At 36.8% G+C, this 15,725-nt stretch overlaps 1 protein-coding gene across 20 annotated transcripts in view; it reads right to left on the reverse strand.

Annotated features, from left to right (window-relative positions):
• Positions 1-31: 31 nt before the first annotated feature.
• DLG1 (discs large MAGUK scaffold protein 1) overlaps positions 32-15,725 on the reverse strand; it is a 163,288-nt gene continuing 147,594 nt past the window's right edge. For 11 of the 20 annotated variants that reach the window (XM_074592866.1, XM_074592865.1, XM_074592868.1 and 8 more), the window contains 7 exons: positions 13,413-13,454; positions 10,243-10,293; positions 8,954-9,055; positions 8,521-8,693; positions 5,017-5,126; positions 4,563-4,654; positions 678-1,774 (listed from right to left, as the gene is read on the reverse strand). In XM_074592866.1, the coding sequence (XP_074448967.1) occupies positions 1,668-1,774; positions 4,563-4,654; positions 5,017-5,126; positions 8,521-8,693; positions 8,954-9,055; positions 10,243-10,293; positions 13,413-13,454 (677 nt within the window). In that variant the 3' untranslated portion in view covers positions 678-1,667. Of the gene's footprint in view, positions 1,775-4,562; positions 4,655-5,016; positions 5,127-8,520; positions 8,694-8,953; positions 9,056-10,242; positions 10,294-11,763; positions 11,800-13,412; positions 13,455-15,725 lie in introns of all 20 variants that reach the window. The other 9 variants (XM_074592881.1, XM_074592882.1, XM_074592886.1 and 6 more) reach the window with 4 other exon arrangements.

Here is a 15,725-nt window from a genome sequence, read left to right on the forward strand (position 1 = left end):
CTTTTGATTAAAAACACACTTGACAAATATATTGTACAATAAAGTTTATTAGCTGTTCTCCTCTTTCTAACAAATGGAATGGATAGTGTTGATAATTCTTTACAAACCAAAGCTAATTTGGTTGTGTGACTGCCCCGTGACTGCCGTAACCCCATCCCTCTTATAAACAATCAGTTTCCAACAAGCAATGGCAGGTATCAAATAATATGGGAATTAAAGAATTTCATTACTGAAGGTAGTTCCATGTTTTGGTACAAAGTATTTATAACATTCGGCACAGAGGTTTGTGCATTGCAAATGGAAGATCCTGTGCCTATGCAATCCGAGATGAACACGTACAGAAAAATAAGATGTATTGTTGGCTCCGAAATCTCCCTTTGGTTAAGACATGCATATTACAAGGTGGGGAGGGGGGAAAGACAAACACCTGAAATTCTGTAGAAAAGAGGAGAACTTGCATGATTTTTTTTTCTTGTAACTAATATTCCCTGGACTTTATGCCCAGCCACCATAGCCCATTTGATTTCTCATGATTAAGGAAGGTAAATTCTAATTTGTATTTTTATTCAAAACAAAAAGCTAGGAGTAGGTGGTAAAAGAAAAATATATATTTTTTTATATATATATTTATACGTGTGCGCAACTATGTAAAGAAAATAATTCCCATAGTTACAGAGTTTAGTTAAAGAAAGTTTAATATATATATATTTATTATAACAAAATAGGCAGTTATTGTGGGTAAAATATTCATTAAAATCTGACCCCTAAGAACACACACATTTTTAGGCTACGAATCATTCTCTCATTGCCCTAATGACCATCTCTGCAGCTGTTTTCTGTATTACTGCCAATGGAAATTTGGCATTCCTCTGAAAAATACAAGGTTTCCTAGCACCTAAACATATTTTAGGCTCAAAAAGTGTGATGACCATTATCTATAAACAATTTCTGTAAGACACTATAAATAGTGTTTCACGAGGAAGATTAAAAACATTACACATCTTTGTCCCTAGCAATTTTATTGGCAAAAAATGAAAAAATAGATTATAAGAATATCCATATGAAATTATGAAAATGAATACCCCTTGAGGAGTAGTAATGGGAGTTAATGAAAACGTTAACTCAAAATTTGAAAGTTTCTCTCTAACTGCCTGGAAAGAAAAAAAAATAATAATGTGAGAATAGAATTTAACTCAGAAAATAAAACCTGAAATTGATTGCCCTGACCAAACCATGCTATTAAAGTTAAGCGTGCAAAGTTACTCATGAGTTACAACTTCCTTGAATACAACTTTTCTTTCAATTGTTATGAATTTTTAAAAGAACGTCTATAAAGCTTTTTTGAAAAAAATCTTTGAAAGTTACTCTCCCTTAAACATTAAGGAATTTTACCAAGCAATTCCCTCCCACCCCCACCCCAAACTAATAGCTGGTCAGGCCATTCCACTGTCATGTTTGAAAAATGGCAAACCAACAACACACAATAATACAAATTATTTAAACTAAGAGAGACACCAAATGTAAAGCATTATGGGAACTGCAGAATGTGATGGTTAGGGTATGAACCACGCTGGAAAGAACTAGAGGCAGGCTCCACTGGAAGGGCTTAAGAGTCGTCAGATGTAGTAGGTGATGTCAGTTAGAAAATGAAAAATAAAAATCTGTTTTCATAATTTTTCCTTTGCTGGAACCCAGATGTAAGGCCCAGACTGTTCCTCTATGATCTGTTTCACTTGGTTGTAGATTTCTTCCAGTGTGTCTCCTTGGACAATAGCTGCAAAACATAATGTGGCAATCAGCAATCATCCTTCCCGGCTCCGTACAGAAACCAAGATGCTCCAAGCCAAGCCAGTCTTTTCTCTCAGAGTGGCAAGAGGATTTTAGAGTGCCGAAGGAACGGACACCCACTGAGATTTCTCGTTTCTGTGCTGGAGTGAAGCACATCGCTGATCGTACACTAGGACACACACAGCACCATCTCTCCCACTCAGAGGCTTGGGGTTAGGAAGTGGTTTTTGCTTTACTACAAGTGTAACACATACAACTGAGGAGGGTTTTTTGCTTTTCCTAACCACATGTGAGAGTTTGCCTGAGTCAATTTGCATCCTCCAGTATTCTTTTCGGTCCAACTTTCATGTATTTCCAACACAAGAAGGCAAGACAGAGTACAGGGCTGTGTCCTCACATGCAGTCAGAATCAGACTTGGTGTAACACGGAGAGGTGAACTCCTCAGCTGGATCCTGACACCCCATAGCAAAGCTGGCAGACCTTGGGATTTCTATCTGCAACCACTACCTTTGCTTTTGGCCAAAAAGAGTTTGGCCAAAACTCATGGACTTTGCTGCCCAGCCAATAGATTTAACTTTTACAGACAATAGGCTTCCTCATATAGTTAAAAGTGCAATTTATATTCAGATGATGTAAGTTAGATATATTTTCTCCAAGGCTAGAAAATAATTACAAATGAGCCAATAGAGATGTCTTCTGACATATCAGAGTAAAGTACAATCTGGTGAAAATGAGGATGAAGTTTGAGCTGTTCTTACCACTCTGCAGTCTGAAAAAGCAATCACCATGAGATGGCAACTTTTTAATTAGGATTGCCACCTCAGTGTTGATAATCCAAGAAACAAAGTTTAGCTTGAAAGATAATTTTGGAGGCAGGCCAGACACACTCTTTTGTGCATTAATGTACTACCGCTGCTTCTGAGCTTTGCTTTCATGCAGATTACTTCCTTTTTATTCCTACGCATCATTCTGATCTCGTAAAAACTTTCTCCTTATCTGCAGCCCACTGCCATAGGGCCTGTGGGAGGAGGCTGTTCAATTATTATAGGTCAAGTATAATCACAGCACAACAGGGCATTAGAAAGATTTAGATATGTCTTCGCAATGCAAATAGCCATAAGCTTCAGCATCTTACTTCTCTCCAGCTATGGTTTAACCACACCTCTTCCAAAGCTCAATACCCTCAAACAGAAAAGCCTTTCATGTGCTTCAGTACAAAGTTTAAGTCTGTTTAAACTTAACCTGCTGATGAAGTTGATTTCAGTTACCTCACACGATGTAGTATTTTTTTTTTAAACAGATTAGGGAATGCTCACACATGCTGTTTTATCACCTGACTCATATGTGTGGTAGCCTCCAAACTGTAAATACGAATGTCTTCAAGTATCTCAAACAGATCCAGAAAAGGATTTCTGGCCTGAACTGGATTATCAAAAATAAAAGCCTGACCATTGCTATCTTCCTTTGGCAGCAAACCTTATACTTCTGAGAAGAAATGTGGCCCTGAGCACTAGAGCTCTTAAAAAGGCCCACAGGTTTTTGCAACATCTTGAATTGTGTCCCTTAATTTCCTGCAAAAGTGTCCTACATAATGCCCTGAGACAGCCTGGGAGAACAGCAGCTGCTAACTAAATATTTAATTAAGTTCTATTAAAGCAAGCTCATTTGTTTCCTGAAAAACAAACCTAACACATTTCCAAGTATTTGGTAAGGGACTCTACATTAGGAAGAATTTGCAGTATATGTTGGGAGTCTCATAACTTTCTGGGCGCAGACAGAGAGCAATGGGAGGAGTGGGAGAGCCAGATGCAGCATTGGTATAAACTGACAGCTGCAAGGCAGCAGAGAGGGAGGCAGGCAGGCAAAAAGGGACGGACTCAACTTGTTCATTGTGTGGGTAGCACGCAATGTCGAGAACAAGGCAGCGGGAAGACTGGGGCAGGGAGTCTACTGGTTCCTCTATCTTCTTCCCCTGTGAAGCCACTGGCCCTTCCTGTGTCTCTGCCCAGGTGGAACAGACTGCTGCATTCACAGCTCTGCTCACTATGATGCGGAGAAGGAACTGGGCAAAGGAGTCATGTCACAGAAAGGAGGTGAATGGGGCAGCAAACACTGAAACACCGCAAAAGAGAACATAACAGGAAGGAAAGGAGTGAGTGTCCATTCAGGACAAGAATAGGGCATTTCTGTCCTCCTGAAGATCCTGACTTGATCAATCTCCTCCTACTTCAAGCCATAATGTAAACAATTGGCACAGTTTGAGTGTTTGCAGTCCATCCCTTGCTGTTACAGTTAGATCCACGGCATACACAAATTTGATTTGCTAAGTACCATAATGCCGTAGTGCCCAACTTCCAGAGGCTTAATTAATTACCATAATTCTTTACTTCCTGATTTAAAAAGAAATGCAAATTAATCATTTTCTACAGGGAGCTTTGCTGGGCAATCTCAGCTCTGCAAATAAAAAGCTTTAAGCGTACAATACATCAATAAAGCAAACATCTGCATTACAATACCCAGGAAAATGGTAGAAAGTCTCACAGTTTTTAAAACCTAAACTAAGCTCCCAGTACATTTTTTTATATATTGAATTAATTGATCAAACTGAAATGAATGTAGAGCTACAAAGATGGCTTTGCGCCTCAAACCAATCACAGATCAGCTGGAAAACAAAGTTCAGCCTTATCTCAGCAGCGAGGCAATTACTATTTTACAGCAAGCGATAACATTTCAACTCTAGCATGGGAACAGTCCAGTCCCAAGCAAAACCCACCTGTGAAGTGTTCAGTAAATTCTTGCTCCAGTTTCATGGCTCTCTCAAATGTCTTCCTAGCTTGCTCTTCTGTTAAGCGTTTATTCATTTCCCTGAAATTGAAAACATTACACCTTTAAAAACTACTATCAAATACTTGGAGCCTTTTGAAATAAGGTTTTAAACTGTTGTCTGAGTATTAACCCTAGTAAGAGGCAGTCTCCTAAATAACACACCTAAGCAAAGACTATAGTGGGGAAAGAGCTGTTCTGACACTATGTTGCATGGAATTTAGGACAACGACATTTGTTTTCAAGCTGTTTAATTTGTATTAGAAACCCCACCTCAGAAGTCCCTAGAAATAAAACATTGTTTAAAATGCAAATATTACAATTGTCACCACGTAACTTGCAACTGGGTTTTCAAATATGACAGTCTCAAACAATTTAGCCTGAGGTACTTTACTTTTACTCACATGATATTTTCCACTGTTTTGGGTTTAATAAAAATGGAGATTGGGTACAGCTGGGCAATCTGCAACCTTTTGATCGCATTACCAGAAACATCAAGAATGCAATGTTTACCCTAAAAATTGAGAGAGAAGGAAAAATGGCACTAAGCAAAGTTTAACTCACAGGTATGCATAGTGTAGTAATTTAGAAGAGAAAACACGCCCCCAGTGAAGCCAACAAAATTAGAACATTTGCCTCAATGATACTGTGATTTCACCACTTTGGCACAAGGTCCCACAATGCACCTCTGTTGGGAACATACAGCATTTGAGATGTTCCTGACCCTTCTTCCTTCCTTTCTTCATCAGAGGTTACAGCCCAAGCAACAATGTAGAATCATCCAGTGGAACGCTGTACTTCAACCACACCACCAACACGATCTTTTAATTTTTTTTTTAAATTTTTTTTTTTAATAATCTGAGGATCCTTTAGGGAGGTGGCCATGTCAGTTTAGAGAGGAGCCAGATGATCGAACTGGCATACCTGAGGGAGTGACCACCCCTGATGGCAGGGAAATACGCCACCATCAGAATGGTTAGATGGAACCGAACACAAGCACTCTCCTCCCCCCAGGTACCAACTGTGAGACAGTGAATGCAATTTATTTGGGCTGATTATTTTTTCATCTCTTGAGAAACAAATATAACTTAACCGTTCCTTAAGCAGTTGGAAGACAATGTGGTAGGGCTGCTTTTCTTTTCTCCCCGCCTCTATTCTCCCACTATAAGTAATTTTACAGCTCTTTGGGATGCCTCACCTCAAAGGCTCTTCCCCTGTTCCTCAGCTCCTCTCATCTCTGATCTGCTAATTTCCACCTCACTTTTATTTCTGTCCTTTCTGAGTAGCATAATTTGGCATACCACCATTTTAGAAAGGGATGGGGGGAGAGGAATAGAAAACCACTGTCAGGTGACCAAAATAAGAAAAGCTTTTTCTTTAGCAGGAGACCAATGTGAAGGGCCGAATTCTGTGAGCCAGGATACAAGTCCACAAGCACGATAAAACCAAAGGTTAACTCATATCATGCAACGCCCTTCCTGAACCCCTGGGATATCATTCCTGGAGGGCAGGTCGAAGAGCAAGGAAGTGACTCCAGTCTGAAATAACAGACACTTTTCTGCTTCTTGGCAGAAGAGATCACTAGGATCATTTACATTGGATCTCTTGCACAACAAAGCCACAGAATTTTATTTCAGGAATTCTGAGGAGGACAGGAGTGTTCTTCCCACATGAACAATACCTATCTGCTTGCTTTCAACCGATGATAGCTGTTTCCCGGATCTGGATGCTGACTGGTATCACTTAAGAAAGGTGTTTTAAGGTTCTAGCAGAGTATATTACTACACGTACTGACCTGTCCACATGTTTCAAATGGTTTACCTTTAAAATGTGGCACATGCTTTGGAAACTGAGAATTAAGAGCATTACCTGGTCCATTTTCCTTTTCGGGATTAGACATTTAGTATTTGCTGTGTTTGGCCCAACAACTTATGCAAGGTACCAAAAGACTTCAGGCAAAGAGTGGAGGACTAGATTGCCAGCACAGTAGCTGTGCTGGACCTTATTTTTTCATGCAGGAAAACTATTTCACTCTTTGCACAGTGCTTTTATACAGTATTTTACATATTTTTTTAGTTCCTTATTTGCACTGCATCTGATTGAGAAACACAGCACAGCACTCAGTGCCTTTTACAATAAACTGAACAATGACATCAAAAAGCATCTTTAGCTGTGTCCCTTCTAAGTAAGGAAGTGAGAGACATAGGGACCAGCTAGAAGCATGAGCAAATGAACACAATTTAAAGCTATGGCAAGTATACTATTTCTGGTATTTTTGGGTTAGAAGCAGTCACTTCTATTGTGTCTTCCCCTAAATTCACCACAGAAACTTGGAAACTATCTTTTGTATCCCAGCAATAAGACCCACTGAAGAGACTCATCTTTTAAATGAGATGGAGAGGAATACAAGGATGGAGTGGCCCCAGATCAGTTGGTCTGCAGCCCTGCCATGATTCTGAAGTCAAGTTCTGAGGGACAAGCCATTGTTTGCCGGAAAAAATAATGTTAGCTGGAACTGAGAAATTGCTGCATCTACCCAAAGTCCCACGATGCCTGTGCAAGAGATTTAACAGACATCTGGTAGTACTTTATTCTTCATGTCAGTTTATAAAAGATTCACAATCATTTTGTACCTTACTAATCCCACTAGGATGGGCAAAAGAAGACAGCCAACTTCAGGTCTAGGACAGAACTGTGCTACCAGGTGAAGCAACTGCCAACAGGTTTATAAAGCTGCTTGATAAATAGTTTCATCATTTAACCACATACGATAAGTTTCACAACTTCATTCAGCCTCCCATACAAAGTGCTGTTCATTTACTTTAACAATTTTGTAATTCATTTTATTTTCTTTACTTTTCTCACTATATACCATGGGGCCAGGTTCTATTCCATACAGTGAAAGACAGCAGAAGAAAACTTCATCGCATGAACCACAGAATCTCACTATGTTTGCCCTGGTTTTGATTCCAGTAAATTACCTTGCCAGAAATAACAATAAGCAGCCATTTGGCCACAATGGTCTACACTGTTTTTCAGAGGACTCGCTACACTCCCACGTCACACAGGATAACCACACTTCCCCTCTGTATGTCCAGATTGAAAGCGCTCACGCTTGTGAGTTCCCACCTAGAAAATAACTGTTTCTTCTCTCATACAGATCAGATAACATTGTCTACTGTAAATGTACCATATTTGCAAAGCAGTAGAACAACACTCATCAATGTACTGTGGAAAATTCGCAAATAATTTTCACCAAAATGTTTTCTGTAAAACAAGAATCTTACTCTAGGAAATATGCTTTCTTTCCCCCACTCTTTTTCAAAGCTCTCAAGTAATCTTCAGTTTGAATTTAGAAATATTTAGATTTGGCAAGAAACAGTTAACTAAAATCTGTTCAGGATAAAACCAGTAAGGTCAGTCTTCAAAATGTAGTGGTAGTTATGTAAAAATTCTTTCTAAAATTGAATTTATTGCATTTACTCTTTTCCCTTTGTCAGATAAATCCATGAAGAATAATGTTTTTACAAGTTTTCTTCTGCATAGGTCTATATCAAATGGATCATCATATTAATCGACTCCACCACTATTCCTAACTAGTTAATGATCTGTGTATGTGAGCTAGGCTAATTAGCCCGTAATTCCAATTATTTCTTTTCTATTCTCTTTTTACAAGAGGGCAAACACTATGGTTGCTCTTTTCCCACGATTAAATCACGATGCTTTCATTATTCCAAAGCTTCATTATTTCCCTAAATGCATTTGTGACAATGCCCTTTGTTTCTAGTTTCGTACAAATTCCTTTCAAAGTCAGAGGGTTCTTAATGGCTTCTTGTCATTCTTCTCTTCCCCTGTCAGCACAGTCAGATAATCACCTCAGTAAATGAAAGTAACTGGCACTGATTTACCTTTTCTGCTACTTCTCGCACTGATTGGACACTTGTTCCATAAAGATGATTATTGTACTGGCCAGCTTCAATGAATTTGTGATCCTGAATATCCTTCTCCATTTGCTCTCGAGAAGTGACAAAATGGTAATCACGTCCATCCACCTCGTAATCTCGTTTTGGTCTAGTGGTATCTTTAAATATAAACCAAGAATTTTTAAAGCAAAACAAAAAACAGTGACTTTTTTTCCCCTAAAATATCCAAAATTAGTCTCCCCATTTATACTGAAAAAATTGTCACATGCAAAGAGATGACTGACAATTAAGATAGGTCTAAAAAGTTTAGACAATATATTAACTTTTTTTTTTTAAACTCAACTTACAGAGAATGTTTACTAAGAAAATTAACAGAAAAAAATCACTTAGAATTGCTTTAGTATTTGCTGAGACTTACGTGGAACACAGGAGCCAAATTTGTCTGGAAATTCTGAGATCAGATCATCATTTATTCTGTCTTTCATGGGTCCCAAAACAATCACAGGGCGAGTGTAACTAACTATTAAACATAAAGGAATAACATCAGTTACATTTCAGTATGATTGGTAACCTTCACAGTTCAGCAAAATATGTTTTATCACATGGTAGGGATTTTAATACCTAAACGAATATGTACTTCTAAAGAGAAGAAAAACACGTTGAAGAACGTAAATCAATTAATATTGTAGTCACAGCGAGATATTAGATCTTCACTCTCAAATCGCTATCCTGAGTGACTGAACACGAGTCTTAAGTTATGAAGTCTTTGTAAAAAAAAAATAATAAATAAGCCTTTTCACAAAGTAACATCCTTCATTGTAACGAAAAAAGCAAAAGGGGGGTTTGTGTTAGTCTTGTAGAACAATTTTTGCTACTTCTGGAAGGTTCCTGATGAAATGGAGCCCACATGCAACGATTAACAAGCTGGAGTGGAAAGCCTATACAGGCATCGGTCCACAATGCTATTAAAAGCAACTGGGCTGTACCACTCACTGCATGAAACCAAAAATGAAATGTTGACACTCAAAATTCATGGAAATACATGATGTATATTTACTTCGACTGACACCAAGGTGAAAAGGAAATTATAGCATCCCATTGGAAATAAGTGAAAAGCATTTTATTTTAAATGCAAATATGGGAAAATATTTTCTCCTATCAATTTCCATTTCATTCAAAAAAATAATTTTTTTTCTGAAAAAAAACCCCAAACCAAAACCACAAAACCCCACCCACTTGGCAATTGCTAACCAAACTAGCCATACAAGAAGCCCATACAGAAATGGGGACTGCCATTTTTTTGACATTTCAATTAAAACTTACTAAAATAGACACTCTATTGACACACTTTTTGCTGTGAAAGAAAAAAAGGAACTGCAGCAGTGAGAATGCTAAAGCAACATGAAACAGAAGAAAACTATAATTTCTGAGGTTCGCACTGACAAAACTGTTAAAACATGCCATATTTTCCTTATGCAATGTAAACCACACATAATAAGTTACTTTCAGTAGCATACCTCTGGATTTTGCACTGAACAATTTAGCACTTATATTTAATAATTTAAGCCCTTATGCTTTATCATTTCAGTAACGGTAACAAGTTCAAAACACTGAGGAAGTTTATCACAGTGCTCAGTACATAAGGGCACACGAAGCATTCTGATAATTCAGATGACATTTATTTTACACTAAGTGAGAGCTACAAACCTTCTTGTTGATTGACTGGTTCATATGACAAGACGTATTCCTCTTGGCCGCCTAAAATGTAAATGCAAAGACATATCTATGTATTTTTTTCTAAACCAACATATTTAAAGAGAGTCATTCAATGAACTATAATGATACAGACATTCCTCAGAAATATGCATTACAATGATACTGATGAGGGACATTTTTCAAGAGCAATGAATTATAGAAATCACAAAGATCAGCCAAACACAAAATTTTAAAGCATAAGACACACACAGTATAAATAATTCCCTGGTTTATGTTAGCATATCAAACTGACATCAAGCACAAGAATTTTAAAGCATTACTGAAATGCTCTTATACATGTTCCCTGAATGAAATGCATGCATGCTATCATTCACTGCTAGAGGCAACGCCACCTTCATCATCAACATTCTCCATACTTTGAAGCCAGCATCAACAATAACATTTTTGTATATTTATACAGGGCTGAAAATCATGTATGTCTAGGTGTACATATCTTCTATTAACTTTATCATGAGGTGGCATTTATATAAACATTTTCACCCACTCTAATTCTACCAAAAAAAAAATTTTGATTGTATAAACTAAATAATAGTTATTTTATTAATGAATTTTAAAGACGAAGTTGAAAACAAAGAATGCTTTTTTTGTATTGTTCTCAGTTCCAGAAAGCACATCAGCAGTGAATGAAACTAAAATAACTGAACTTTGACCTTTGACAGCTGCAGGTTTTTTAAATGTTAGTAAAAGCATCTGAAATATACCTCAGTTGCCATCTCTCTAAATGATTATTTCTAGTCTAAGAAGATATCGCTGAGTAAGATTTCTTGCAATGCAATCACTAAAAGTTAACTCCATGAAAGCAGAGAATTTATAATTCTGAAGAGATGAGCTCAAATTGTATGACATTATTATGAACTTTGCATAAAATACAGTCCTTAAATAACTCGTTTAATTTCGGTACCTTCTTTGGTGTTCATAAGCCGTACTTGTAACGGGCAAAGCAGCACACCAATGCTATAGCACAGTTGTACAGAAACAGATGGCAGATGACGGCTTTTATAAATTCATATATTACTTCCATATATCTAGTCTTTATTTCATAGCAAATACCATTGATCTTCTAAATGTAAAATTTATAATTTCATTAAGAGAACTATTTCTTTTATTTGCAATAAATGTGCATTCAAACTGTACTACAGCAATACATGAATGAACGTTTTAATTTTGTAAGTTATTGCAAGTGAGGAATACCTTAAGACAGACACGAAAACATGCAACCTGTATATTTTAATATCTCAAATAGTTACTCATGCAAATGGATTTTAGAAGGACAGTATATACTTTCAGAACCCCTTTTAGACTAGGAAGAGGAATAGGGAATCACCAACTACCAACTCATCTAAGAAAGATCCAGATAGTAACAAGTAAAAAGCATCCCCTGATTGAGGTCAAAAAGTATATATTGTCACTGCTTTTCAATACTTCGGAAAAATGAATATTAATAGAATGAACCTTTTGAACAACCGTACTCATCTGTAATCAAGATAACTTTCATATTAGACAGCAGCAAGAAGAAATTAAAAAAAAATTTTAATAAAAAGTGCTTGGAATTACACATTCAGATAAGCAAATCCATGACTTTCATCATAAAATCAGGGCTTCTCAAGTAACAATGGAGTAAAAAGCTAACTAGTAGTACCAATAACGAGCTGTAAACATAAATAAAGCAAGCTCTGAGAAAAACCTGAGGGAAGGGAGGGACAGCGGGAGGGAGCAGAAGAGAGGAAAGCAGTAAATTTATGAAGAAACCATCATGGTTAGATAGTTTTAATGGTGTGTCATTAAAAATGGTTAGAATTTGTAAGTTTTTCGAAGGCAACTTCCATACATGCTTAGTTTTGTGTTATTCTCAAATGTCTAATAACAATTCTAATAACAATCTAAGAATTATTATTCTTTTCAATTAGTCTGTTACACTGTTAGCATTTTATATACACGTGTAAGTTTTCCCATTGAGTGTAAATATCAGGAAGAAAAAAAAAATGTGGATCATCACACCTCTGATCATCTACAGCTTCCAAACAAATATATCTGTTAATGAACCACCTTCCTTATTACCTTAACATAAATACTATCTGTTTCTGAAGTGCCCATGCTAGTTAGCAGCTGATCAGTGAGCCACTCAGTGTCACACTGCGTGACTTTTAGCATTCCTTCTTTTCGTGTTCCTCTTCAAATCCTCAGCTTTTTCATATTTCTGCTCTGCTCTATCCTGGGTTCCAGGCCTGGATGGTACGACCTTACCAAGGAGCTGCTCACTGGAAACGACCAGCAGGACTGAAATCCTGGCTCTGGTTCCAGACATTTTAAAGCTCTGTAGAGGATCATCACGTGGCATATTACCCACTGTGAACATGTAGTACTACTGTAGCTTGGGTAACAGTAAACAGCACTGTAGCTTGGGCTAGTAAAAAAAGCTAACTCAGTCTAATATTCAAAAGATACTGTGTTTTCATAGAGAGAGAGGATGTGCACGCGTGCCTAGCGTGCTAATTTATCATAACTGACTCCAGCACTGAATGTGTGTCATATGCTTTGAAGACAATTCATACTAAGCACCCACGCTTGACAAAAGAGATAAATGAAAGCTAAAAGCAAGGGTAATACACGTTTGCTTATCTTCACTGTCATGAGAGGTATATTCATATTAGATCTGAGTATCAGGTGTGAAAAACTGTAGTAGTTATTGCACTATTTAACAGATTACACAGTTTAGTTACACTTCCAATATTAAGCTCAACTACATATAATTATATTTGTCATCATTAAATTCCCATTTAGGTTTTAATAGGTCTAGCTAGCTCACATAATTTAAAAAAGATAGGAATTAATTCAAATTAAGCTGAACTAAGAAAATAATAGATTACAATAAAAATATCCATAAAGGAGGTTTGCAACGATTCTCTCTAGTCGGTTTTTTAAACACAAGGACAGAGCAGAATTTGCAGTACCCCACCGAACACATGAATATGGATTTCACCTGAAGGTGACTGGGAAGTTCTATTTAACATGTAAATACCCAGAAAAGACGGACAAACAAAACCAAAGGAAGAGTCATTAAACAAAGATTCTAAATAAACAAAGAACTTAAAAACACTTACGGTAACTACTTTCACTATCGCTGGCATTAGAGGTTACATGCTCTGAAATTGCAACACAATGGAAAAAAAAATAAGAAACACACACTAATGGCATGAGTCCAAAAGAAAGCAAATTGACACAAAATAATCCAGGTGAAAGACAATACGGATATCAAAACGCTGAAATCAATACATACTGCATATAAAAGTTTTAAGGTACTTCTCATAGCTCTCAGGATCAAGCTTAATTTCATATGAAAGGAATGGATGTTAATAAAAAGAAAAACATTAAATAGCACATCAAAACAAGATTACGAAAAGTACACTAATTCCTAGATCACATGTAACCCCGCAATTTTTAAGTTTTCATTTCAAGATTAGCTTTGTTGTGCAAAAACTATGGGATTATGCATTTCAACTTCTATGCAGACAATTTATTGATTATATTAAGAGTCTTGTACCAGAAAACACCAGGCTATACTGCAGGAAATATAGTGTAGCACGTTCAATAATAGACACTTTCCTATGGTATATTAAATAGTTTACTTGAAATGCAATGCAGAATTAAGATTTTTGTTCCCCCCCCCCCAGTAATGCTTTAATTTTCAAAACCTCCTGACTTTAATTCTGGACTATCTATATTATTTTAATGAGGTGCCTTTGTAACACATTAAATTCAGCGTGGTTCCTCCTCTACAAGATTGAAGAGAAAGAAGCAAGGGGACTCTAGAGGTAAGAATGCAGTTATGAAGCAAGTATGCTTCTAGTGATCAAGAAACATTAAAAAAAGTTAGTTGTCATACATAAACTAATTAGCCTTTTAAAAATGTTTTTGAATAAAGTGAACTAGTATCTTTAAACCACAAATCTCTGGCTGGACTGAACTCCCTCATTTCATTTCTATGCAGGAAAAACAGACAAATATTTCCAAGTGTTTGCGAGTACCAGCAATTTGGATCTACCTCCCTTTCATTTTCTTGTCTTGTAAAAAGAATGTCCACATTGGCACGGAAGAGGCAAATAGTGATGTTTAAAAGCCTTGTGGTAGAACATGAAAGGGAGACACTGTCAATCGAGAATACGAGTGTTGTGATAGTCTGATAACAGGCACCATGGGTGAAGATGTAAATCCTGAAATGTTAACAAGAACAGCAGTCTGGCAGAGTCGAGTAACACAGCTTGCGTTAAGCGTGGTAAGGCAGGTTCAAAAAGTCTGATTGTGCTGAAAAACTGGCTAGAAGTCATTTGTGTTTTTTATAACAGAATCACCTAGTGACGTTGCTGGACCACATTACATGGTTTAAACTAGGTATGATCATAAAGCCATAAAGGCTGCTTGTCATCTTCTGCTTTAAACCACAAGGCCATAAAGGTTGCTAAGGTCTTCTGCTCTAGACCAAGAATCTCCTTGACACTAGCCATTTCAGAAACGGAAAATTAATGTTATAGCTACTAGAATTTTTACTTCATTATTTAGGTCACTTATAGAAGTATACTGCTTCTTACGTGTAATTTCAGGCACACTGTGCATAACAGTTACGCCCTGGGAAGAAACATTATCTAACATTTAGTCACCTTTAGTCACTTATCTTTAGCGACTAATTTTACTATATTGCATAACTATATTGCATACTATAAATGCATAACAATGTATGTGTTTAATATCTGATGAAAGCAAGGTCTTTTTTGTGTCGTTTTAGCACAGTGGTGGTGTAGTCTGTGTACAAAACCAGATGTTAGAGTACTCCACAATTTTTGAATCTTGCTGTATTCTAGTAGCTAACATTTCTGCAGGAAATACAACAGATGCTTATGTGTCTCCCCTATTAGCTACCCCTCTCCCCGCTCTAGAAGCATTATAAGCGTTCAAATAAGTCAGACAAAAACTCTCATGGCATTTGTTAAGCAAAGTTGTTTGTTTGTTTTAAGAAGCTGTAAACATCAGTCACCTAGAGAGAGGATTGAAAACTGTAACTAGATAAAGTGTTACGGCAATGGTTGTACTATTACTGTAAAAAACCATAGGTTATTTTTAAACAAAGAAAAACACAAAGACAAGATACAAGTGACATTAAAAAAAAAATCAACAAATTTAAAAACACAGTACTATTAAGGACAAACAAGAAAGCACTGGTAAGCTTCTGAACAACAACAAAAAAATCTAATGTGATAGCCACATGAACTGGAAGTAATACGTTCCTGAAAGCAAAAACCCCCAGAATGTTACAAACTAAAAAAACCTTATGAAACATTTCTAGAGTCAACCTCCTTATGCCAGTAGAGCACCAGTCTCAAAGAGATCTGTTAAAAAAAAAAAAAGTAGTAATTTTTCAG

This window comes from Larus michahellis, chromosome 6 (assembly GCF_964199755.1).
Source record: "Larus michahellis chromosome 6, bLarMic1.1, whole genome shotgun sequence".
In the NCBI taxonomy this organism is placed as follows: domain Eukaryota; kingdom Metazoa; phylum Chordata; class Aves; order Charadriiformes; family Laridae; genus Larus; species Larus michahellis.